General features: G+C 40.8%; 1 protein-coding gene across 1 annotated transcript in view; it reads left to right on the plus strand.

Moving 5' to 3' along the window:
• LOC124260041 (chromodomain-helicase-DNA-binding protein 1-like) overlaps window positions 1-27,269 on the plus strand; it is a 46,094-nt gene that overhangs the window by 13,976 nt on the left and 4,849 nt on the right. Inside the window, 24 exon segments of the mRNA XM_046694284.1 lie at window positions 672-808; window positions 3,443-3,725; window positions 3,960-4,060; window positions 6,305-6,336; window positions 6,338-6,493; window positions 7,061-7,188; window positions 7,426-7,642; window positions 7,841-7,930; window positions 8,489-8,679; window positions 9,150-9,285; window positions 17,443-17,495; window positions 17,672-17,825; window positions 18,880-19,032; window positions 19,159-19,230; window positions 19,372-19,521; window positions 19,881-20,029; window positions 20,442-20,547; window positions 20,897-21,032; window positions 21,922-22,040; window positions 22,425-22,639; window positions 22,856-22,998; window positions 23,164-23,302; window positions 23,553-23,703; window positions 24,399-24,503. Coding sequence (XP_046550240.1) covers window positions 672-808; window positions 3,443-3,725; window positions 3,960-4,060; window positions 6,305-6,336; window positions 6,338-6,493; window positions 7,061-7,188; window positions 7,426-7,642; window positions 7,841-7,930; window positions 8,489-8,679; window positions 9,150-9,285; window positions 17,443-17,495; window positions 17,672-17,825; window positions 18,880-19,032; window positions 19,159-19,230; window positions 19,372-19,521; window positions 19,881-20,029; window positions 20,442-20,547; window positions 20,897-21,032; window positions 21,922-22,040; window positions 22,425-22,639; window positions 22,856-22,998; window positions 23,164-23,302; window positions 23,553-23,703; window positions 24,399-24,503 — 3,316 coding nt within the window.

Below are 27,269 nucleotides of genomic sequence, written 5' to 3' on the forward strand. Positions count from 1 at the left end.
TGCTGCTTGCCATTTTGGCACCTAGTTAGTTCTTTGTCAGCTGTTGTGGTGATCTGCACACAAGTTGGCTTCGTGTATCTATGCTTTATGACGGTGGTGTTTACAGCCTTAGAAATTTGTTGTATTTTCAAGGCTACTCCAGGGCACTAGTGTACGCCTTGTTTCACTAGTCATCAAGGTTGGTTGCTTGAACAGCACAAACTTGCCAACTATGATTACATTTATAGTCAATTTGGATTTAAAGCAAGTTAAAACTTGGAGATGTGGTTCAGAAATACTGCCTTCACATGGAGGTTCACTTGTCTTCAGCACAGTTTAGTAGTCTGTGCCATGAATTTCAAAGGCTGTGTCTGGCATAGTGGTGCACTGCTCTTACTCTTAGCACAGGCAGCTTTACCTGCATGGATGCAGTGTTCAGCAGAAAACCATTACTATGTGTCGATACAAAGTTTTTATTAAATCAAAGTAATTTTCACAAGGTTGTACGTTTTGTTGAATTAGTCTAGGGTTTGAAATTTGAAATGTTTGATTATTGAATGGTATGTTTATGTCTATTTATAGTCTTTTCGATAGTTTATGTTGGGTCTTGGTATGGCATTGGTAGTTGATGTAGTGATAGACGCAGTATGTAAAACAAAGATAAGTGTCTGTAGTCGGTGCTTCTTGTTCAGTTACAAGGAAGACACAGATGCCTCGACAGATTCGGATGACATTATGGAGGTGACGACTAACGCTGTTGAAGATGCTGAGGAGGACAGTCGCGAAACTGTTGAAAAGGTTCTAGGCACAAGATTAGGTGTCAAAGGAGGTAAGGATTTCACAAATTACATTTAATGAACACTTAATAGTCTTAAATTTTATAGACATTAACTGCTTATAATTTGCAGTCGAGTTATTACACTGTTGTAAGATCCTAATTCAATTCATAACAATTAATAATTGAAATGTTCAAATATAATGTTTTAAGCTCAGTGATATGTTGTGTTTGTTGCTCAGTGTTCAAATTGACCAATACAGTAAGAATTTCTTATTTTTATATCAACAATTGCTGGTGAGGTAGTATTTCTTTGTGTTACATAGTGAAGGTACACTGCCGGTAGGAAGGGATGGTGACGGGTGGTGTGAGCTTGGCAGGATGTGTGAATGAGTGGGAGTGAGAGATCACGTCGACTGGCTCATGTCATGCTCGCTCATGCTGTTGTGTATTTGTTTGTAGTGGCACTGGGCTGGGGGAGATGTCATGTGCTGATGCTTGTTTCATGTTGATTGTTAGCAAATCATCACAAGTCATTTTGGAGTTAAACGATCAGTTTGGGAACTGTTTTTAGACGTGTAAGATGAGTTTTTGTGTTTTGTGTTCTAATTGTTTGTATCAACAGAAATTATGTTGAATTGTAACAAAAGTAGAGAATAAGGAGAATATCCAAACAGGTGAAATGCGTGAATCCCAGCTGGTATTAGCAGAAACATGTACCGTATATTACCGTCTATAGGCCGACCCCATGGATAAAACAACCCCAAACTTGACCCTTAAAATCAGTTTCAAAATGGTATGTTTCGTGCATAAGTTGATCCCCTGCGATGGGGTCCTAATCGCGGCAAACACAAACCACAGACAACTGACAGTTACCAATAATTATAACTTTGGTCCACATTATTCAAAGAATTCACAATCATATATTGCGTCTACTCACGGATCGAAACGAAGTGTAGTTGACAGAAAATGCATAATATATTTTGTTTCTCTAAATATATATATATTGTAGCAACAAATTGGCTTGCTTATTTTACCCCATTCAACAATCACGAACTGATTACCGCCTCGTTTTCCATTAACTGCTAGTTTACAGTAACATCGGTAAAAATGTGTGAATTTAAATGGCTTCCGTATTTTACCCCATTCCATGTGCGTACAACTTCTTCTTCTGTTCACGCGAAGTGATACAATGTTGTTTTCTTACCCCTGGAAAAAAGTTTGATGAAAGCGTAACCCATGGATAAGACGAACCCCTTCTACAGACTGCTTTTTTTGGTCCTCAAAATTCGGCTTATAGACAGTAATATACGGTACGATGGCTGTGAATTGGGTTGTGTGTATGTTTTCATAAAGCTAGCTGCCTGCATGCCAACCATTGTCATGGCGACCTTCCATCACTTGTCATTGTCCTGACCCACCTGCTTGTATTTTCATGTTTTCATTGTGCATTTCATATTTTCAGTGGTACATGTGCAGCTACAGACACTATGCCTGCTTCATGTCAGCTAAAATCAGCCAAAAGCTGGTGTAATTTGTACGCTATGGACAGTATTGTGACTAGTTGATGTAGATTTCATTGCAACGTCTGCAAGCTGTACACGTACCACCAGTATGTGGGAATTTCATACTGTGGTGGTTCATATGTTTCATTTGTGCGTACAGCTGAGCATGTTGTTCAGGAACTTTGTTTTGGATTTAACAAGTGGACGTTTCAAGCAAAAGTGAAGCATATGAATCACCTTCATTGCTTTTCATGATTTCATGAATCAGTTAGCTGTGTTGTACAGTCAAGTCAATCGTCATGTTTCAAATTGATTAAAGACAAACACCAATAGAAGCTGACATATTTAGCCCACTAGTCCTTAAAATGAGCTCATGCATCAAAACACTCAAAATGGCAGGTTTGTTTGTGTCCTTATACCTTACTTGTAAATGTGTGGCAAGGACTAAAGGACCCATGCCCATTTCACTCACTGTTAAACAAATTTACACCATTAACACTGACTTATGTTGACTACCTATCAAAAGTTGACTCACTTAAATCACTCACTACATGTTATGTATATATATGGTTAGATCTAAGATGAATTACTCCACTAACTTGGGGGAACCAACTGCAAACCTTATGCAGATGAACTGTACGAGGATCATGCATCAAATTGCTAAAAAGCATGTGCAAATGTCGTGCATGTGAACAGCTGCATTTTTTTAACTCATGACAATAATCTTTCCAACGTTACAAATTTGTTTTACAATACATCAGTTCAAGTGTAAACAGTACCTTTAAACAGTGTGGAATATTTTGCAAAATCTGGTTTGGAACAGTTGACAAAAGTTAGTGGCTACATTTACACCAGTGAGTCTAAACCCTTGATGGGTAGTGTATGTCAAAATGTCAACAACAAAAATCCTAAATGTTTGTGAAATGTAAATCATGTTATTGCTGGGACAGGAGGTTCCCAGGCAAGGCCTTCTGAAAATGTTTTTGTTTCGTTTTTATAAGAAAGCAATTTTCAAAATATAAACTTTTTTTTTTTTAATGTCCTGTTCTATTTTTATATGACTGTAGGCGTCTACCTTGACTTACAATTGTACAACACGGCAACGATAGCAGTAGTGTATGAGTGTAGTAGAGTATGAGTGTATGTCGTGCTTGATGTTACGTGGCTACCGTTCACTCTTTAGCTACAGGCAGCAAGACCACAGTGTACAATATAGCCACTTGTGGTGATCCTAATACAGGAAGCAACCCTCCCTCAGCAACAGCATGGAGTCAAACTGAGGAAGGAGAAGTCAGTGATGGCATGGACAAGGTGGTTGTCAAGGAGACACAGTATCTCATCAAGTGGAAGAACTGGGCACACATCCACAACACGTGGGAGTCCGAGGCCAACCTCCGGGAACAGAAGGTCAACGGCGTCAAGAAGCTGGAGAATTTTAAGAAGAAGAATGAGGAGATATCAGAATGGTATAAAGCTTGCTGCAGTAACCCTAGTGGAATGATGTTTTTGGCCGGATTTGTGGAACAGATATATAACTGGGACTGACTTCAAATAGCATTAATAATATTAGGCCTGTGTCAGTGACCATGGTAATCGTTTCTGGATTAAGAAAAATGTTATCCTCATCTTAAAGACACATTAGACACTGAATATGGGAGATTTCCCACTGACATAACAGTACAGGCATGCACACATTTCAGGCGGTTGACAGCATCTCCAGAAGACATAGAGTACTTTGAGTGTCAGCAGGAGATGATGGAAGAATTGCAGGGGCAATACAGGCTCTGTGAGAGAATAATTGGTAGGTGCCCATGTCATGATTAACTGCCATATATTGGTCGTCAATCTGGATGTATTTAAAACTAAAATGACTTAATTTTAACTTGTCATACAATGCATGTGTAGCTGTGAGATTATAAATATGACATTTTGCAATTATATTTAGTAACTGTTCTATGTTAGCTAGTGCTGGAGCGATTAATCGTAGGATTGTTCGATCTAAGTCAAAATAAACGATTGTCGATTACAAATAAACAGATAATCGGAAATAATCATTATTTGGATGCACATACATTAAAACGTTTTATTCTACCTTGTCATGTTTTCTTATACTGAACACTCTGGTCGTCATTGCTTGTTATCCCCCGCAACGTCCGTCCGTCCGTCCGTGCACATTTGTCTTTTCCGGAGCAGAACTCTAAAACCGTTCACTATTTCTTCACCAAACTTGGCACATAGATTGGTCTGGTGGTGTACTGGTGCCTTTTGGTAGTTTTGGAATTCTGAATAAAACATTTTTGGCGTTTCCATGGCAACAAGTTTGACTTAGAATGAAATTAGTGGTAGTGCTCTTTTCCGGAGCAAAACTCTAAAACCGTTCACTATTTCTTCACCAAACTTGGCACATAGATAGATCTGGTGGTGTACTGGTGCCTTTTGGTAGTTTTGGAATTCTGAATAAAACATTTTTGGCGTTTCCATGGCAACAAGTTTGACTTAGAATGAAATTAGTGGTAGTGCTCTTTTCCGGAGCAAAACTCTAAAACCGTTCACTATTTCTTCACCAAACTTGGCACATAGATAGATCTGGTGGTGTACTGGTGCCTTTTGGTAGTTTTGGAATTCTGAATAAAATAGGTTTGGCGTTTCCATGGCAACAAGTTTGACTTAGAATGAAATTAGTGGTAGTGCTCTTTTCCGGAGCAAAACTCTAAAACCGTTCCCTATTTCTTCACCAAACTTGGCACATAGATAGATCTGGTGGTGTACTGGTGCCTTTTGGTAGTTTTGGAATTCTGAATAAAACATTTTTGGCGTTTCCATGGCAACAAGTTTGACTTAGAATGAAATTAGTGGTAGTGCTCTTTTCCGGAGCAAAACTCTAAAACCGTTCACTATTTCTTCACCAAACTTGGCACATAGATAGATCTGGTGGTGTACTGGTGCCTTTTGGTAGTTTTGGAATTCTGAATAAAATAGGTTTGGCATTTCCATGGCAACAAGTTTGACATAGACTGAAATTGGTGATAGTGCTCCTTTCTGGAGCAGAACTTTTAAAACCTTTCAATACTCTCCTTCCACTTTTCTATATACACACCTAAATATTTGACATAATCATAACTCGTAGACATAATCATGAAGAGTATTTTGCCATTGCGGGGATATTGATGACTTTGTCTTCTTGTTTACCTCTTATTCTTAAACGGAAGCTGTGTACTAAACAAGTGCGCATGCCTCCCCTGTCAGCCAATGGCAATGCTAGATATATTTAGACTAGTACCGTGATCTTGTAAGGTGGGATGTCAAATAAGCACATGAAACATTAATGGCATCTTTGGAGTAACGATTTAGGATATTTGTGCATTTGATTATGAGGTAGATATTGCATTAAGGATCCCTGAGTTAAAATTAATCTTTTGTGGGTGTTTTATACTGTTGCCTACGCATGGAAACTTGATTCGTAGCATATCGATGTCAGAATAATAGTGGTGATCGCCTTGTTGTCATTCAGGATGCTTCTCATGGATTTTCTCGCTATTTCGAGCTATAAACGGGAATTGTAATGGCCGATCGAAAACATAACGACTGGAAACGTAAGATGATAGGATACTTGATGATACAAAGACGCTGCAAATGTAAGTAACTTGCTAGAGTTAACAATTGACACGTGCTGACAACATCCCGGAAGTTAGTTCGCTAACGTAGGTATTTGACTATGAAATAACCGTCCAAACGATTATAATCGATCGATTATCGATCTGACACTAGCGATTATCGATCTGACAAAATGTAACGATATCCAGCTCTGATGTTAGCTATAGTGATGAGGTCGTAGCCCTGTGTCTGTTCACTTGTGCTGAATACATGGGTTTGATTCCACTAATCGTTATTCATCAAACCGTTGATGGTATCACCATTCATTATTTTGCTCTAAGTGGCAACATTTATCCCTCTGTCGCTACAGTATGGGCTCTTATGTGTATACTTTACCACTGTCAGTTTCACACGTTTTATTTAGATCTGATAATTTGTTTCTTCTCTTCAGCTCACTCTAATCAGAAACAAGCCAATGAGCACAATGGTTTCCCCCGACTATCTGTGTAAATGGCAGGGTTTGCCATACTCTGAATGTACGTGGGAAGATGGGGAATTGGTCTCCAAGCACTTCCAGACGTTTGTAGATGAGTACCATGCAAGGAACAAGTCACAACGTACACCCTCCAAACTCAGCAAGGTAATCAGTGCCTGTACATGCTATACCACCACCCAAGTTGTAAAATGGAAGTTGGCGATCAGCACGTTCGTCAGTTTGTCTGGCCACTGTCCTTTACACATCTTCTGAACAGAACTATGTTGAATATTTCTTGTTGTAACTTGCTACACAGATCAGTCTAGTGGTGCAGTGGTGCCTGTTGATAATTTGGGATTCTTATGTTTTTGATATTTCGTTATTTTTTGTCATGCCAACTTATTGAAATTTGCTGAAAATAATAGTAGTGCTTGTTTCTAAAACAAACTCTAAAAGCATTTACAATGAACCTGGTGACTTTTGATAATATGGGATACTGTATTTAACTTGTGTAACTGAGCCAATGGTATCCAGTAGCAGCGAACCCAAAAGTGGTGATAAGTACCCATTATCCATTTGCAAGTACATCCTGTGAGAACTCTTGTTCGTGATTGAATTTTATTCAAAATTGTGGAACTTTTTTTGTTGTCCAAAAATGAAGTTTGATGTAATTGTGAATAAAATGATTGAGCCAAAGATTGCAGCAATGTCTTTAATAATTTTCTATTCTAGGTACTGAAAGTCCGTCCAAAATTTTCACCATTAAAAAATCAACCCAAGTATCTTGGTGGCAGCGACCACCGGGAACTGCGAGACTACCAGCTGGAGGGACTGAACTGGCTCATCAATGCCTGGACCAAGTATGTGAAGCAACAAACCACTCAGTCTATATATGTTGTCATAATGACCCTCATGATTCGTTGAAGATGCTCTCTGCAGTATTTAAACTTTGAATTTCAGCAGAGGTGTAAATATAATTTCCTGACTTAACATTTGAATTTAACCTGTTTTCAAGCTGATTACCTGGGTGACATAATATACCATGGTAGAGGCATCTGGATTGACAACTTCATCAGGGGTACTCCATCTTGTTTCAGAGAGAACAGTGTGATATTGGCTGATGAGATGGGGCTGGGGAAAACTATCCAGATTATTGGCTTCCTGTCCCTTCTCTTCAACAACTACCAACTTTATGGACCCTTTATCCTAGTTGTTCCCTTGTCTACAGTAGTTGCTTGGCAACGGGAACTCCAGAACTGGGCGCCAGAGATGAATGTTATCACCTACCTTGGTGATATCAACAGTAGAAACATGGTAAGTTATTACATGTATTCCTGGCTAATACAAACTATATCTCACAATTTGGTTTGTCTATGAAGTACATAAATCTTTTCTCATTCCAAAATTCCTAATCGATGCATTGACATATTCTGCTTGCCGTCTTATTAAAGTTATGATACAGATTTTTCTTCCTATTGACAATATATGTGTGTGTGTGACTTCTTCCTCAAGATCCGGGACTATGAATGGTACCATCCCAACAGCAAGAGGTTAAAGTTCAATGTCCTCGTCACAACATACGAAATATTGTTAAAAGACAAGGTAAGAAAAATAGGAAGATAATACAAGTTGTGTTTGTTATGGGAACTTGTCATGTAGGCTGAAATTAAACTAAATTGGGGTTATGAGTACACACGATGTAAGAGTACTCTCCTGGGAATGTTCATTCTAAGTGTGCATATGAGTGAGATAGATGTTGTATAGACTTTTTGGATGTAGTGTAGCTGTGTCATGCTGTGGTAATGTGTGAAAGTGACTGACAGAGTTTGGCTTTACGCCGCTTTTAGCAATATTCCATCAACATCACGGCGGGGGACACCAGTGTGAAAGTGAAGAGAATGTAGCAACATTTACTTAGAGCAGCAGGTGCTGTCATCTGTCACTTAGCAGATGCTATTAGAATGCTCATTAAATGTTCGGATCACACAGCTTTGAGACAAATGAACATATACCTAGAAGGATTGATATATATCATGTCCAGTATTTTGGGATATTATGTGAGACCTGTAACCAATATACTGTCTAAGTGTCTGCCTGTGTAAAATCTTCTTGATTATGTTCTAAATGCCAGTTACATCAGGATGTTCTTTGTTAAACCAGTCTTTCTTAGGTAGTCATCAATGGGCTTTCCTCGGTGTGGATGAAGCACATCGACTGAAAAATGATGACTCCATGCTGTACAAATGTTTAAAAGACTTCGACACAAATCATCGCATCCTCATCACAGGAACTCCGCTCCAGAACTCTCTCAAGGAACTCTGGTCTCTCCTTCATTTCATCATGCCTGAAAAGTAAGAACCAGATGAGGAGATGGAACTATTTTCAGAACCTGTTATGTTTTTAACTTTTTCCAGTTAATGAATTTAAGTAATTCATGTCAAGGTCAAAGTCGGTCTTGAAAATATCTGTGTGTTTGAACAACTAAAGAGAAGATATCAAGAGAGGTTGACTGGTCATGTTTTTGTTGACATTTAACTTCATCTTAAACTTTCATTACTTTTTAAGTTTGATTTGATAATTTGCGGCGGGGGATTATGTCACCTTAGTGACAATGCTTGTTGCAGTTTGTTTCCAGACGACCAGTTAAAATAGCTGACCAAAACATGTGAAAATTGCAAAATAATAATGCATGTGTGCTTGTTCGATAATTTGACATGGAATTTAACTTTAGAAGTTCTCTAGCATTTAATTTAGGAACCACTCTCACTTTGAACAAGAAACACTTTGATCATTCGCTTATTGTCTCACAAATTGTTTTTAGGTTTGACCGTTGGTCTGACTTTGAGTTGAAGCATTCCAAAGCTGACAAGACAGGTTTTGCTGCTCTCCATCGAGAACTTGAACCCTATCTCATTCGTCGAGTGAAGAAGGATGTAGAGAAATCACTGCCAGCCAAAGTAAGAGCTAGGAAAAAAGTCGACCAATAAATATTTACTGAAGTGACCGGTGACCTCAATTAACAATCCTCATTAGGGGCTATCTGACGGGCTCTTCCAGTGACGTGTCTGCCCCCCTATGTTAAGATGCATGTTCCTGTGAAAACAAATGGTAAACAGTTTGATCTGGTTAAATATCTTCTCTGCATTATTTTAGTTACGTCTGATTGTCGTAAACCACATTGGGAAATGTGAACTTTGCACTTCTACTACCAACGTAAGGTTTGAACAGTAAATCCAGATGAAGTTGACATTGTGCGATGCGTTGTTGAACTGTGGACATAGCCTCAATCAGCAAACATTGCTGTGTCGCTGTTTAATTGTTTGAGCTGAGACATTTATCCATCGAAAAATTTTGAGAAAAAAAATGTTTCCACCAGTGATGTTAGCCAAGTGAAGTTAGCCAAGTGAAGTAACTGCAAGCATTAAACAGGGTGCTATGGAGTAGTTTTTTGGTGGGAGACTTTATGAGGCGATGACAACTGACATGCATCGTGACGTCGGTTACCGAGGGTACGTTTGATTACGAGGGGGCAGACAAGAATGTTGTAGTGACGTCAGTACACTATGTCGTCATGCACAAAAGTGTACTTTATCGCCTGGTAGAGTCCTGTCGGTGTTGGCCGCCTCCGTGGTGTAGTGGTTAGAGCGGAAGGTCGCGGGTTCGATCCCCGACCGCGTCATACCAAAATACGTTAAAATATGGTACTTGTTGGTCCCTGCCTGGTGCTCTGCATTAATGGGTACAACAAGGACTGGTCGGCTCGGAGTCAGTATACTGTGTCTGAGTGGGGTATTCATGCTTCACTGTGGCATGGTATCTCAGTGAGCTAGCACTATAAAACCAGCTTAAGTCTGGGCTAGTACAAGCAGCAACACATACACACGCATGCACGTCGTCATATGAGCGAAATATTCTCAAGCACGACGTTAAACCCAATTTCACCTCACCTCCTGTCGGTGTCTTTGATCTTCTAGCGAAGCATCTCAGAATTGTGATTCTTCTGTTGTTTTGTGGTTGAGTTTCTGTCGGCGTTGGCGTTCCCATTGTTTCCTTAACCTAACTCTAAAACTACGTGAACAATCTTCACCAAATGTGGTATACTGCCTCTCCATATCATGTAGATGTGTCATTTGGGGGTTTGAGTTATTTTTCAATTTTAGCTTTTTCTGTTTTCATGGCAACAATTTGGACTTACTCTTTTTGAAGGGTAAAGTTCGTTTCCAGAGCAAAATTCTGAAACTATTTGATCCATCTTTACCAAATTTGCTATACTGCCTCTCCATATCATGTAGGTGTACCTTTTGGGGGTTTGATTATTTATTTTTTCAATTTCATTTTTTCATACATAGAGATTTTGAAATTGAAGGAATCAAATGAATTGTTTGAGGTCTCAATGTTGAATTGGGGGAAGGGGGAGATCTGTTTTTCGCGAGTTAAAACACTTTGTAGTTATTATTGCTTTGAATATTACTGTGTTGGTGTTTGGATTGTATCATATAGATGTTAGTTGCCTTGTGTCCAAATGATTGTACAACCAGTAAAGTTAATTTATGTGCCCTACACATTAGTCAAAGTAGTTACTGATGAGTAGTACTGAGCAGCAGATCACATTAACACTTATGATTGATAGCGTCATGTGTGGTCGAATGATCTGAGGTAATAATGGCTGATCCGGGCCAGGACTGCTGACCAGAAGAGAAAATCATGTTTTATTCCATTTGTTTTCCATAGTTAGCAAGACCATATATTTTTCCTTATCCTGACCCATGCTCTTTTGCTTGTCTTCTTCTTCTTGCGAACATAGTGGAACACTTGTATCTCCTTATTTGAAGCTCCCTTCAAAATAAAATCACTAATTGGTACTCACCACAAGTTGCTCCCCTTTGTTTCCCCTGGCGGGAAAGGTGTCGCCACCCTCTGGCCATGTGCTTCACTCTCTCCTTCTTCGCCCAGTGAGCAGGATGTGAGAGCGCCTTGTGTCTCCTTACACACCATATCCTTTGATAATCTCTTAGTTTTTACCTCTCATAGGTTACTATAGAGGTATAGCTAGTATCCTTTACTATTTGTATTGATTAATTATCGTATTTCTACTGTTTATTCCGCGTGTATTCGCGTGATTGTTCAGCTAGCTTTTACGTTGATGAAAATCTGTGCGATTTGTAGATTACGTTTTTCTGCCTCCGATCCACATGTAATATGCCCTAGTTGTTCCTGCCGTACTGCGTTTAATTCACGCGTTGCAGTTACTGCATTAATTTATCTCATTCTGCATTTAATAAATATCATCTTTAGGTCTTTAAGGACGCTGCAGATAGATCACGCAAACAAGGGCAAAACATGGCAGAGAGTCCAGATATTCCATCCAGTCAGCTGCTAGCGATCGACCCTCTCCCGTCTGGTGTTCTGCTAGAGACCCCTGCGGCAGAGGAACGTGGGACGCAGTCCGTTACCTCGAAGAAACGACCGGCCTCCCCAGACATCCCGTCATTGCAGACCAAGTCTAAGAGGGCCTCATCGTCGTCTCAACGCAGATTGAGGACACCCAGGGCAGCGCAGACTTCCAAAGGGAAATCTACGAAGACAGCAAGAACTTTCTCAGCCGAGATCGTTCCAGCAGCAGAGTTGGGCCTCTACGATGATCAGCCGATAATCATCCCCGACTTACGGCAGAAGAAGCGACCGGTGTCAGCGACTGTGACTTCTGCAGAGATCACCATGCAGCCTGATGCCTCTACACCGACGTCAGACGTCATTGATGTGAACCCCATCGCAGAAAAGACGCCGACGACTTCGACACAGATCATCCCAGAAGACATGATGCGGCAGTTTATGAACATCATGGAGGACCACTACAAACTGCGCAAGCAGGGTCCGAGACTTCGCGAAGGCTCCAACGTAGACAGCACCCCAGAGGCACCCCCCGTCAACGTAGCAGCCAAGACGATGTCACCTTCGCGAAGGAAGTCCCGCACCACCTTGACGAAGGACCTAGATGTACAGCCTTCGCGAAGGCCTTCGCGAAGGCCGGAGAGATCATCACCATCTTCGATTTCATCTCTAGATATGGACTCAGACCATCAGACATCACGGAGGCCTTCGCAAAGGTCATATCATCGATCCCCCGGACCGGACGCAAATGAAGCTTCGCGAAGGCATTCGCGAAGGACATATGATTCCAGATCCTCATCATCTAGAAGAACATCGAGGGACTGCCGAAGAGCTTCGCGAAGCTATCAACATTCACCTCACAAGTCTCGAAGATCATCCCATAGACGATCTCCGCCGTTCATCACCAGGCGATCACCCGTCAGATCTCCACATAGAGCGGCGCACAAGTCAACTAGATCGCCACAAACCTCATCAGATATACAGACAGCTACACGCAGTCGAAGAGCAGCTACAATTTGTTAATGATGATGGTTTTGAGGATGATGGAGGAATCATATTTTCTGATGCAGAGATACGGTATTGGATGGTCAATAACCTAGATCTCACATCACCATCTAAAAGTGGCAATACAGCATGAGCGTATTTGATGAAGGAAGATGATCCAGATGCAATCACTCTACCCCGATCGACCCGATTAGCGGCAGTGCCACAGAATCTAGATGCAGCTTTCCAGAAAGCTCACGAGAAAGTTCAGATACCACATCTGCCCAACTTTCAAGCCAAGAAGTTCTCCACGCATAACATGGACTCCTTCTACAAGGCCCAGGACATCGATGAGAACTATAAGATCATCAGCGATGTAAAGAACAAGATTTACAAGATGGATGATCGCAAGTTGGCTCATATAGAAACCATGATGAGGCGGTATGTTCTTTGGGTTAAATAGATCTAGGGCGATCAATGAGACTCTTATTACTAGATTCGGATTCCACTGACGGAAGATGATAGAATGATTTATTCTGCCTTACTTATGCAAAAGAAAGATCAGCAGTTTTTTAGCGGATCATCTTACATCTGTTTCAGCAGCACTGACCTTAGCTCGTCGTCAAGGCCTCCTCGCCTCCTGTAATTGGGGAGAACTTTACAGCCCCACTTTATACAGCCCCGTGGTCGACAACATCCATCTTGACGGAGAAATCGACAAAAGTAAGCCAAGGAAGTCTCTAAGGATTCCAGGGAAGTCCTTATGATTAGATCGATGGACACACTAGCCAGCGTCATTCGTCGACTTCACAAAGATACTCTCAGGCAGATCTAAGTTCACGGGCCTACAAAGAGCAAGAGACAGGAAGATAGCCAGCTCTAGAGGTAAAGATTCTTTTACGTAAGCCCATATGGCAACTATAGAGGAGGATCAGGAAGAGGCAGGACACCCAGAGGTTCCGCAATTATAGGCGCTGAAACACAGGTTCGGAGCGACTGGAGTCTTCCACCCCAGCCGTTCCAGTACAGCCAGCTCAAGTGGGTGGGCGCCTCCAACTACACTGGGAAAACTGGGGAATATTGCAAGACCCTTACGTCTCCAACATTCTTCAACACGGATTATTATCCCTCTACAGGCCAAGCCTCCGCTGACAATCAAACCCCCAAGTTCGGTTACAAGCACAACAACTACCAAAGATAAGAGAGGCTGTTTCATCACTCCTATCCAAACAGGCCATAAAAGTAATAGATCAAGCAAACGTCGAACCAGGTTTCTACTCCCCAGTTTTCCTAGTTCCCAAGAAAAACTCCACGGAGGAAATACAGACTCATCTACAACATGAGCTTTTTCAACAAGAACTATCTACGAAACCACCGAAGTTTCAAGCATGATACATTTACCTCAGTTACGCTTAGATGATTTAGTCCTATGGACTACATGGGCAGCATAGATCTACAGGATGCCTACCTGCACATCCCCATTCATCCCGATTCCAGGAAATACCTACGATTTACTCTAGAAGGGCTACATTACCAGTGGAAAGTACTCCCATTGAATATCATCAGCCCCAGGCCAATCACGAGGATAACGAAACCGATTATCAAATTTCTACATCGCCAAGAGACTACGCCAGTGCGTTTTACCTCGACGACGGGATACAAGTAGATCAAGATCCACTGCATCTCAAACTACAGTTAAATTACATCATAAAGCTACTAACACAACTAGGTTGGTTAGTAAACTTATAAGTCGGACCTAGTACCATCGCCAAGACCTGCAGTTCCTAGGTATTCGATTCATCACAAATCGCAACCGTGATATTATGGTACCAGAAGACCGTTGGCTCAAGATACAGCAGACCATTCCACCAGCTCTACTCTCTCCGTTACCACTGCGACAATGGCAGAGCCTACTAGGTCTTCTCATCAGCCCAAGACATGACTGTCACAGGCAGATTACAGTTACGTCCCCTACAGGTCCTCATCAGCGCGCATCTCAGCGATGTACAACCATTCAGTCTACAGAAACATCTCAGACCACATCTACTATGGTGGACCAAGAAATCGAATGTCTGCGAAGGGATTTGTTTAGCAGAGCAGGAATACAAAACCCATCTGTATGTAGGCAGCGTCACTCCAAGGTTGGGAGCTCATCTCACCAACCACCACGATATCAGGGTTATGGAATCAGCAAGAATGCAAACTCCATATAAACAGTCTAGAAATGAAAGCTGTAATCAACGCCATTCTACATTGGAGCACATTTCTACAAAATGCCTAATGATCCATACAGACAATTCGACAGTGGCGTTCTACATAAACAAGCAAGGCTCAACGAGATCGATGAACCTTTTGAACCTAAGCTTTCAACTGTTCGATTTAATACAAGATCTAAATCTACATGTCAGAGCAGTGCACATTTCGAGCCAGAAATATACTAGCAGCTCTCTCGGCCTCATCTACCATCACCGACAGAGTGGATGATCAACAGGAAATTTTTGCACAGATAATCAAGCAATTAGGGAGCCAGCTAATAGACCTATTAAGCCCAGCGATTCAACAATCAGCTACCGACATTCGTGTCACCAGTCCCAGACCCCAAGCGGGCAGCGGGCGGCTCTAAGTCTATCATGGGAAGGCCTCAATGCGATGCGGCGTTTCCGCCCGCCAACAATAATACCTCAAGTATTACAGAAAATCAGACAAACACAGAGCCTAGTTAACTCACTTTGAATTAAGCCCTACTGGCGGCCAGAACGTGGTTTCCCATACTAATTCAAGAAATCGGTCAACCAACACTGGAGCTACCCAAGCGCAAGAAACCTGTTAATTCATCCTCACACCAAACAAGTGCACGGAAACCCAGTAATGTTCCAACTACTGCATTATGGACTGTATACAAATGTGTTTAAACAAGAGAGGATATTCTGCCAGGCGGCAAAGCAGTCACGCTTGCGCGCTACGTTACTCAACTCAGTGGCAATGCGACGACAAGTGGCACAGTTTGAAAATTATGCAACAAAGAAAGGGTTTACAGCAAGAGAGGCTTCACAACCTCAAGTGGCAGACTATTTGTGTTACCCACGCCAAAACAAACATTTAAAAGGTTCAACGATATCAACATATCTTGCCGCGCTTAGTTCTGTAATCACCATGAGAACGGGTGTCAAATTGACAAGATCTCCAGAGTTACTGGCCTTTACTCACGAGCTTTCGATTGGAGGACCAAAGCGGAAGTTCCACGCCCAGCTTGGGATCTGAATGTAGTGTTACAACACCTCACCGAGTGAGGTCTATGAACCTTTGGAATCGACAAACTTTGAATTTCTCTCACAGAAAACACTGTTTCTGCTATCGCTAGCCACAGCAGCAAGAATGTCTGAAATTCACGGCTCTGGATTACGAGAGGATACAGTTTGATGACAATCATAACACAGCACCTCGGATTAAGATGGGATTTCATGCTAAAAAATCAACTGCCAGGTCAACCAGACAGATTATTCCACATCCGGCTATCCTCTATTCTCGGATCACAAGATACACAAGACCTATCACTGTGTCCGGTAAGAGCTCAAAGTTTATTCTGACGATCCAAAACAAGGAGAAGATTTCTCAAAGCGTTTATTCATCCCTTATAAGCCTCTGAATCAAACAGAAGTGTCACAGACCACAATATCTATTTGGATAAGGACTGTCATTCTCTCATGCCTATAAGGCAGCAGGCTTGGACCCACCAACAGCATCAAATCCACATGAGATCAGGGCACTGGCCTCTACCCTAAGCCCTACACGTAACTGTTCCTTGAACACGATTATGGAAGGATGCTATTGGAAATCTAACATGGTATTTGCTAATCACTACCTAAGAGACATCACTACAGAAGATGTCTCTGGCATTCACCATTCAGGACCACTGGTCCTCGCTCAGCAACTGACAGTCCCTCGTGAGGCGTTAAAATATTATCCTCACAAGATTAATATGTATTTTATACATACTCATCTAGCTTATAACTCTCACGGAGTTTTAGGGCTATGTATATATGTTCAGCTTAAGTATTCAACCTTAAGCATATACTTTGGTATAGTCAATTTCAGTGCCTCTATCAGAGTCACCTATATATATATATATAATTTATATGTATTGTTCAATATATTCATAATGTAATTCCCCTTTAATGGCTTTATATAACCTATGGTTTTCTTTATACAGGAAACATCCTAAATCTAAGCCTTCATGAAGTTCCGTAGGGGGATATTACAGTATATCTATACAAAATCACTAATTATAAATCCAAAGTATTCTGTTACCCACCTCCGTTCCGTGGGATGCTACAAGCAAAGAGCATGAGTCGGGATAAGGAAAATATGTAAATTTTAGAGTAAAATTGATATTTTATACTTATCCTGACTCATGATAGCTTCCTCCATCCTCCCCACATAACACTTTGGATTTCCCTGTAAATTCAAGTGTTGGGCTCGCTAAATCAGGAGAGAGTGGAGCACATGGCCAGAGGGTGGCGACACCTTTCCCGCCAGTGGAAACAAAGGGGAGCAACTCGTGGTGAGTACCAATTAGTGATTTTATTTTGGAGGGGGCTTCAAATAAGGAGATACAAGTGTTCCACTATGTTCGCAAGAAGAAGAAGACAAGCAAAAGAGCATGAGTCAGGATAAGTATAAAATATCAATTTTACTCTAAAAATTACATATTTTTACTCAACTCACTCACTTTGTTTCAGGTTGAACAAATTCTACGAGTGGAGATGTCATCAATACAGAAGCAGTACTACAAGTGAGCAAAACCTGCACCAGGTGTCGTAAAATTCACCTTCCGTATATTTTGACTTGAAAGGAAATCTGACATTGCTGAAAAGTTTTGTTAAAAATGCAAGAAAAGTTGGCACATGTTTATTTGAGTGAATATTTCCATTTTTTGACTGCATTTGTAACATTTCATTCTGTTTTCAGGTGGATTTTGACGAAAAACTATCGAGCACTAAGCAGAGGCCTGAAAGGCAATGTTAGCAGTTTTGTAAACATCATTATGGAGTTAAAAAAGTGCTGCAATCATGCTGAATTGACACGCCCACCAGAGGGTGAGGACTTCCAAGACAGGTTGATAGTGAGTAGTTCAAACATCAACAATATTGCAAAAAACATATTTACCTATAAATATATTAAGTCCGCTATAAGTCCCATAGTAACATGCATTATATAATTCATGCCTATTTGTTTGTATACTACTTAACGATTACTAAGAATCACATATTTGCCTTTAGTTGACTGTTTTTATTATCCCCCGCCGCTCGTTTACCGCGAAGCGGGGGTATAATATTAGGCTCCGTCCGTCCGTACGTACATACGAAGTGGAATATCTTAAGAACCGTTGACTAGACTCTTTTCATATTTGGTACCTAGCTTCATCACAGTATAAGAAAGGTCCAAGTCAGGTTTGGTGACCTTGACCTTCATTTCAAGGTCACAAGGGGATTTTAACGTTTTACCTGCATGTTAAGCTGTCTCAAGAACCGTTCACTGGATTTTCTTCATATTCAATACCAATGTTTATCTAGGGAAGGCACAGGGCCAAGATGATTTTAGTGACCTTCACACAATTTTCAAGGTCATGGCGACACTGAAAATTTCAGCATGTTAACCTGCATGTTAAGCTATCTCAAGAACCGTTCCCTGGATTTTCTTCATTTTCAACACCAAGCTTTATCTAGGGAAGGCCCAGTAAATTTTGGTGACCTTCACATAATTTTCAAGGTCATGGCGACACTTTGAAGATTTCAGCATGTTAACCTGAATTGTCAGCAAGATATTTCAAGAACGGTTCACTGGATTTTCTTCATAGACTTTCAAGACTTCCCTTGAATGTTTTCCAATAAGCAATTTCTTTAGTACTATTTTTGCCTATTTCATACACTATGACATTCATGTCAAGGTCAAAGTCAGTCTTGAAAATATGTGTGTGTTTGAACAACTAACGAGCAAGATATCAAAAGAGGTTGACATTTAACTTAAACTTTCATTACTTTATAAGTTTGATTTGATAATTTGCGGCAGGGGATTACATAACCTTAGTGACAATGCTTGTTGATTGTTAAGTTGTGTAAATGATTTGAAATGAATACCATGACTTGCATTTACGAATTATAATTGTTTGACTGCAGAGATTGTTGCGAGGGAGTGGTAAGATGCTGCTGCTCGACAAGCTGTTGACACGACTAAAGGAAACAGGGCATCGGGTACTGATATTTTCCCAGATGGTCCGGATGTTGGACATCATTGCAGAGTACCTTCAGTACAAGCGCTTTCATTATCAGGTATGTCTTCTATCAAGAGAGACTTGCTTCACATGGCTCTTTTGTTAAGCTGATAATAAACAGTCGTGTTCTTTGGAGGTGTTTATTTGAGATAGGGAAACTTTGAAATTTTGATATGTTTTTCAGAGACTAGATGGGTCTATACGTGGTGAACTCAGGAAACAAGCCATGGACCACTTTAATGCAGAAGGCTCTCAGGTAAGGAGGGAGTACCTCAACCATGCAGTAACTATACCCACTCAACTGTACACTTGAAATGTAAAACAATACTTTAGCAAATTGTTTAGAAATCTCAGAACTTATGTATGCTTATGAGATAACAACTGGGCTTTGTTCCAGGATTTCTGTTTCCTGTTGTCAACACGAGCAGGAGGGCTTGGTGTGAACCTAGCAACAGCTGATACTGTGATCATCTTTGACAGCGACTGGAACCCACAGAATGACCTGCAAGCACAGGCTCGAGCCCACAGAATAGGCCAGAAGAACCAGGTGAGGGAGTGCAGTATGCCTAGCATTCATTGTCTATGTAATGACGACAGAAATAGTTTGAAACCCTATTTCCCTTTTGTGTGACATGAAAATGGTGGAAGTAGCTTAATGGTTAGTCATCTTGGTAATTCCATGTGTGTGTAGCTGTGAGGTAGCTGTGTAGTTCTCGTTCCAGGATCTCAGATTTGATGATCGTGATATTTGTGTATCAACTTATTAGTCTAGTTTCACCTATGTAGTAGACATACAATGTACCTGCATGACTTTTGTTGTCCAACACACACTAATCCATCCAAAGTAGTATTGGAGTGTAATGTAAAAGCAAACTCACAAAATGGCTTGTGTGTTGTTACTTTCAGGTGAGTGTGTATCGCCTGGTCAACAAGAACAGTGTGGAAGAGACCATTGTGGAGCGTGCCAAGAAGAAGATGGTCCTTGATCATCTTGTCATCCAGAGGATGGACACCACTGGCCGAACTGTGCTCAACAAAGGGGCTGCACCATCTAGGTAGGTCCACAAGGCTGCAACATCTGCTCAACTTAGATTGATTTTATGTCTTTCATATTGAGAATCTTGAGAGATTCCAGCTGTTCACATTTACTCAGACTAATATATGTATAGTCTAGGTTCAAGGGTTATCAATTTAAAGAAACTGCCCGTGAAGTTATCGTAAGAATTGTCTTCAAGAAACCATACTGTTGTAAGAATAAAGCCTCAACTGTTGGGGTAGGGTCAAACTTGCTGTCCTGCTTGATTCAAGTCATTGTTGTCTAGATCAATAATCATGATGCCAATCACTAGATTGTCTGGTCCTGACTGATTACTATCTTATTGGAATAGTGCAGAGTGCTTCATGAAACTTCAAACAAAAACAAAACTTTCTTGGAAGCAAGTCTCTTGTCATGATGGTTCTGTTTAGTTGCAGTAATTCTACACCATTCAACAAAGAAGAACTGGCAGCCATATTGAAGTTTGGTGCTGAGGAGTTGTTCAAGGAAATGGATGAAGATGAGGAGGAACCTCAGGTACATACGCATGGATGTCAGTCCAAACAGAGCAACTTTAGCTCAAATCCTGAAAGATTAATGTAATGGAATGTAGTCAATTGAGTTAAATAATCAAAAGATTGTAGAATTTCGATGCTGACAGTTTATGCTAATATGAATCATGGTAATGTGCTGCGATTTTCCTGACAGCATTAAACAACATTCATACTCCAACTACATAAACTGTTGAAGAGTCTTGTATGACGATTTAATTCAGAAGCATGAATCCCAGGACAGCATGGACAGTTGCGTTGTCTTACTCGTCCTTAAGGAAGGTTCAAGTTTTTTGCCACTTCAGCAGTTGTCACAATGATCTTGTTGATTGCAGGTGGACATTGATGACATCCTCAACCGAGCTGAGACACATGAGACTGACACATCATGTGTAGGCGATGAACTCCTCTCGCAGTTCAAGGTGGTCTCTTTTGAAACAATGGAAGAAGAACAACAAACAGATGACCCAGGTGATCATGATATCCAGACACCAGTGTCAATAGTAATTCTTCCTGTCTGTTGTTCTGTTGGCAATCTATTATTCGCACAACACGTGAAGATCCGGTTTCAGTAACCCATGCTTGTCGTAAGAGGCGACTAATGGGATCGGGTGGTCACGCTTGCTGACTTGGTTGACACATGTCATCGTATCCCAATTGCGTAGATCAATGATCTTGCTGTTGATCACTGGATTGTCTGGTCCAGACTTGATTATTTTCAGACCGCTGACATATAGCTGGAATGTTGCTGAGTGAGGCGTTAAACAACAAACCAAACAACTTATTATACGTACCATACATGTAATAAAGATTGACTTGAGACTAATCGCATCCCATAATAATGGCAGTTACTAAGAGAAGTCCACACAATACATAATATAGAACGAGATATAAGGTGATCATGTGATCGCTTGTTTTAACCACAGATTTGTCCTGATCTATGATCTTAGCTGTACCATGCATGTGTTTTTACCAACTGATAAATGTTAGACATTTGTCACTATGGACTTCCACATTTGCTAGCCATCTGACTGACATACTGTGTAAAGTAAAGTTAACTCCCAACTCCGTTAATTAAGACAACGGTCCTCAGTTTGCCAGTACCACAGTGGCCTTTTCCTTATGGTAAAGAACATCTGTAACCATCATCACTTTGGACTTTCCTCCCATCTTCTAACTCATTCTCCATTATGAGACATACAATACTACAGGAGGTACTCCCACATACATCTGACACACCTTGATGTTGCTGAATACTGGACAAATCAGCTCAGTCACCATTATATAACTGATGTACTACAACAACCTGCACTTGCTCTCCATGACATGCAGTTTATGGTTGGTATGTTCCTGTTCGCAGGTCGGGTGTGGGACAACATCATCCCGGAGAAGGACCGGAAGAAGGTGGAGGAGGAGGAGAGGCAGCAGCAACTGCTGGAGCTGCATCTACCACCACGAAGTCGCAAAACTATACAGCAGGTCAGTAGGCTACAGACAGTAGATAGACACTTGCCCACAGTAGTCTTGGAATAAAGGTGTTATAAGGGATAAGTTTAAGTTGAAATTGGTAATGTTGAAATATTCAAAATTGGTTTAAAGTCACATTTCTGTCATTATGTTTGTTCGTAAAGGCAAACACTATGTTTTCCTTTCTTGTACTCGTTGGAATTACACCGTAAGTGTAAAATATATTCACACCTAAGAATGTCAACATTTTACCAGCTGTAAACTACCTTGGTTTAGACAGATTGACACAATCTAAAAGGCTCATAAAAAATTCTATCCTGTTAGGATAGCCAGGAACATTTGCAATAGGATAAGTATTATAAATGGTACATCAAGTCATTCCCATCCCTGTTACAGCTGCAGATGGAGTATGATTCTGATGGAGAGAAGAAAAAACGAAAGAAGCGTGAGGTAGAGGAATCTGAGGGCAGCGATGAGGAGGAGGATGAAGACAAACCCAGAAGGAGAGGGAGACCTCGCACTGTCAACAAGGATGCCGTGAAGGGATTTACTGATGCAGAAATTAGAAGATTTGTTAAAAGCTTTAAAAAGTTTGGAGATCCCCTAACAAGGTAAAAAGAGAAATTGTTAGAAATTTGTACTTTACTCTTTGATGCTGCGTCGCTTTTAAAGAATGTGCCACAGTGTCACAATCTTGTATAAATTAGAGATGTGGGTGATTGTTGGTAATGTGTCATTGGTTTTGGATAAGTGGTCTGATTAGTAAACGTATTATGCTATGTTTCTATCTATTTCTCATCACATTGTCTCATTATCTCTCTCTTCAGGCTGGATGCCATTGCCTGTGATGGAGAATTGCAAGAAAAATCTGAGTCTGACTTAAAGCGTTTGGCCGAAATGTTGATCAAGCACTGCAGTGAGACCATAGAGGAGAGCAAGAACAAGCAGGCTGAGGAGACACAACCTGAAGGTAAGGCTTGGAGACAGGCATCTCGGACAATTATTGCTTTGTTTTCATCTCTATTCTACATCAAGAAGCAGTAGACAACTGATATTCGGTTTGTGTTGGGTTGTTTTCCATATGAATGTAGTGCATAGTCAGTGAACAAAAGTCCAATGAAGACTGGTGTTGCAGGTGGGAAGAAGGCTCACAGTCGTGGACCAACGTTCAAGTTGTCCGGAGTGATGGTCAACTGCAACTCACTGGTCAAGGCTCAGCAGGAGTTGGAGCCACTGGCTAAGGAAATACCTGCTGACAAGGCAGAGAGGAACAGGTAAGCTCAAACTTTGGACTCGCTTAATGAACAAAACACGCAAAATACACTATATTATGAAGTATAGTCTAAAAACTATGGTAGAATTTGCTCGCCTGTTGTCAATTAGCTTAGCTGAATAGTAATATGGAATGAAATAAGTTCACATGTAACTACTCTTTCGGAAGCTGATGTAGGCTGCTATCAGTCTCAACACCGCTGTCTCAACAAATGCTGACACTCTCAACACCGACGTGTTCCTTTGTTGCAGGTATCAAATGGATATGTATGTGAAGAAAGTGCACTGGGACTGCCTGTGGGACATTGAGGATGACTCCAACCTGTTGAAGGGTGTCTATGAATACGGCATGGGCAGCTGGGAGGCCATCAAGATGGACCCTGAACTATCCCTCCACCAAAAGGTATGCAACAGATGCACTGAGGACATTGGGTACAGAAAGAAGGTGTAGCTATCAGACTGGCATTTCATTTGTACTGGAGAACTTTTTTCTGAAACATCTGTAAGTTGCATTTAATTGGAGCCTTTGGTATCATTGGAGTTGCCAGATTGAAGAGGTTATGGCACTCATTTCAAAATGTAACACTGACAGAATATAGAAGTAAAAAATACAGGTCAAGTTTATTCTTACTTCCTGCCAAATCACACGACTCCATTGATGATTGCCTCTGTGGTTCACTGAATAGTGCATCTGCCTGTAGAGCTCAAGGTCAGTGGTTTAATCCCAAGCTGTACTGGACTAAAAGACATTGAAAGATGGTACTTGTTGTTACTCAGCCCGCTGCTCATCACGGGATGGGGGATTCGTTGGGGATAAAGCAAGGACTAGACTGTGCTCAGATGTCTGATTTACGTATCCATGTAGCATAGCATCACATTGGGCTAGTGCTACCAACCTGGCATTAGTCCAACCTAGCACAAGCCCAGACATGCACACAACTCATGAAAACCTGGTACTATTGTACTGCTTGGAGCATGAACCAAGTGTATGGGGGCTAGTGCATTAAAATTACAGGATGTTCTGGCAGTATTTCTGGAATTCGTGTGGGTTGTCGATTGTGTGGCTAAAAGGTGTTTATTTATTGATGTTCGTTGCAGATTCTTCCTGGTGAAGACATGAAACCACAGGGCAAGCACCTGCAGACCAGAGTGGAGTACCTGCTGAAGATACTGAAGAAGAAGACGGAGAAGAACAATGTTGTGGTAAGAGTGGCAACATTTATATTATCGTTGAGAAAGGGTTATTTGGTCCAAGGAAAATCTCTTCCATGGTTCAAGAGTAATCATTGAAATTCTGTGTGTACTATTTTGTATTTACGGAAGTTCTTCTTGTACTATTTTGTATTTATGGCAGTTAGTGTATAAAAAATATTCTTAAATTTTTCCTTATCCTGACTCATGCTAAATGCTTGTCTCCTCCTTCTTGCGAATGATAGTGGAACACTTGAAATCCCTTGAAGTTCCCTTCTAAAAAGCGGACGTAAAATCATCCCTCATCATCCCTCCCTTCAGTCACATGACCAGCCATGTTTGTCACTCTCTCCTTCTTCGCCCAAGCGGATGGTTGGGCGAGCACTGGAGTCCCATATACGGCACCATATCCTTAAATAGTTAGATCATATATCCAATTTAAATTGTGTATGGTTTTGGGGTTATATTTAGTTTTCATCGTGTGTCAAACCTTTCATCAAATTATTCATATTTTGTTACATTTGATGAATCTTGCAGTGTTACAGGTACCGGCTATCAGTGACTGATCCTCACCTCCAATGCCCGTCATGCATTAACCCATTCAACACCGCAGGCCGCTTAAGTGGCCACAACGTTATGAGTCCCCAGACACCGGAGGCCGATTAAGTGGCCAGGCAGTAGTCACGTCAAAATGAGACATAATTTTAGGAACCTACCTGACTTATGATTCATATATTAAATCTATCACATTTCACAATGTCTGAAAACACTTATTAAATTTCAATTTATCATATATTATCATCAGAATTAAAATTATAAACTATTTTTCGCGGTAATATTATTGAAAACAACGATTCTCGGACACATGCTTCGGCAGCGGGTCCACAATAACATTGTCAAAGAGCAAAGTAACGATGTTTCGAGGAATTCATTAAATAAATTGAATAAACTAATGCATAAAATCAACAACATTCATAAAAGTTGTCAAACGTACATATAAAATTACTACATGTATTTCCATCTTTTTGTGCAATCATGAAATGTAAGTCAAGTCACTGACAAGTGACATCTCGGCTCTCGCCGCCTCAATCTTCACGCTCGCACACGATGTTTAATGCGAAAATATATACTTGAAGCATTATTGTCACAGGTCATAACCTAGCACGATACGTCCAATAAGTTCCATAATTTACGTATAGGTAGCGATTTCTTGCTTAATATGTTCAGAATAGCATTATTTTACCCAAAACTTTTGTCCAAATCTAAAAGTTTTCGTTTACGAGGACGGTATCCATTGCCGTAATATGATTGGCTGCCTTAGGTCACGTGTCTGATTTTGACCAATCACGACCCTTAAAGCAGACTGTGGCGAAAAAGCGTCATTAGAAACCAATTTTTATCCAATAAAATCGCTTCTTACAACTGTGAAAATACTCTTGGCAAGGGTACAGTGATATTGTTTATGTTCAGAGCTTTTGAACGATGCCCGATATCAAACGATTCGCCTTGCATGTTATTCATACGAAGCTTCGAAAACGGAGGTATTTTCCGTTGTTATGTCATGTTACCGAGCGGAAAGCCACAGATATCGGGAAATAGGCGACCATGCATATTATTTAAGAAATCTTTTTATAATAATTTTCTGATGACGTTAAAATGAAAATATAAAAGAAAAAGCCACGGGCATGTTATGACATGTCACAAATGGAAAAAAATCGCCATAGTTTTTGCTTCTTTCGTTGATTATCTGGACGTTATAAATGTAAGCTTGCATTTTCTTTCAAAAATACATTTATTTAAGTTGTAGTTGTATTATTTGAATAATATTATAAAAATAAACTTCATATTTATCAACAGTAGGATTAGATCTTTTAAATGGTGTATGGGATGTAGTAGCAATAACATTTTACAAGCTTATAATTTCCTTCATAAACATAGGCTTCATCTATGACCTCAGGGTCTCTGGGAACTCGGTGTCATGGCAGTAAATGCCTCTGGTTGACTGGTGTTGAAAGAGTTAATACATGTTCTTCCAGCTTACGTTACAGATACTGTGTTAATTTATCAGATTTGCAATAATCAATATTTATCTTACATCTATAGACGTACTATGGACCAGGTGAGGAAGTCATCTCAAGTCACAGTTGATAAACCAGAGATAATGCCGGTAACCATGTGTTGTCTTCTACTGCATAAATACATAATTTGCGAGCATATGTTGCAGGGGCAGTCGGTCTGCTGTTGTTCTTGATTTAACTGCTGCTAAGAAGAGGTCTAACTCGTCGGAGACGTCGTCATCACAGTCTAAGAAGATGTCCTCATCGGCCTCGAAGCAGATGTCATCTGCATCCAGACCTTCAGTGAAGTCGTCTCGTTCCGGTAAAACATCTCATCAGAGATTGTTTAATGAAGACATCGTGCCGCCTGCCGAAGCAGACGTTTTTGTTTGCTGACCCGCCGATACTTCTACCTGAAGTACCTCTCAGATCGGCTATAAGAGCGACGCAGTCGACCTCCACGACGACTAGGTCATCTCCTACAACTACAGCAGCTGCTCAGCTGTCCGATGACCAGCCTCCAACAACGCAGACATCAGTCATCAGCGAAATAGACGTAGACAACACCTCAGCGTTCGTGAACACTTCGTTCACGCCACACCAGTTCCAGCCTACAACGCAGAACTTCGACCTGGGCGATTTAGGAGGCAGTTTACAACGCAGATGATGGCCTTGATGGAGCGTTGGTTCGCTGAAGAAGCAGCAGTTCGGCAGAACCCTA

The sequence above is a fragment of the Haliotis rubra genome, unplaced genomic scaffold (genome assembly GCF_003918875.1).
Source record: "Haliotis rubra isolate DU_JTF1 unplaced genomic scaffold, ASM391887v1 Scf749, whole genome shotgun sequence".
NCBI lineage: Eukaryota > Metazoa > Mollusca > Gastropoda > Lepetellida > Haliotidae > Haliotis > Haliotis rubra.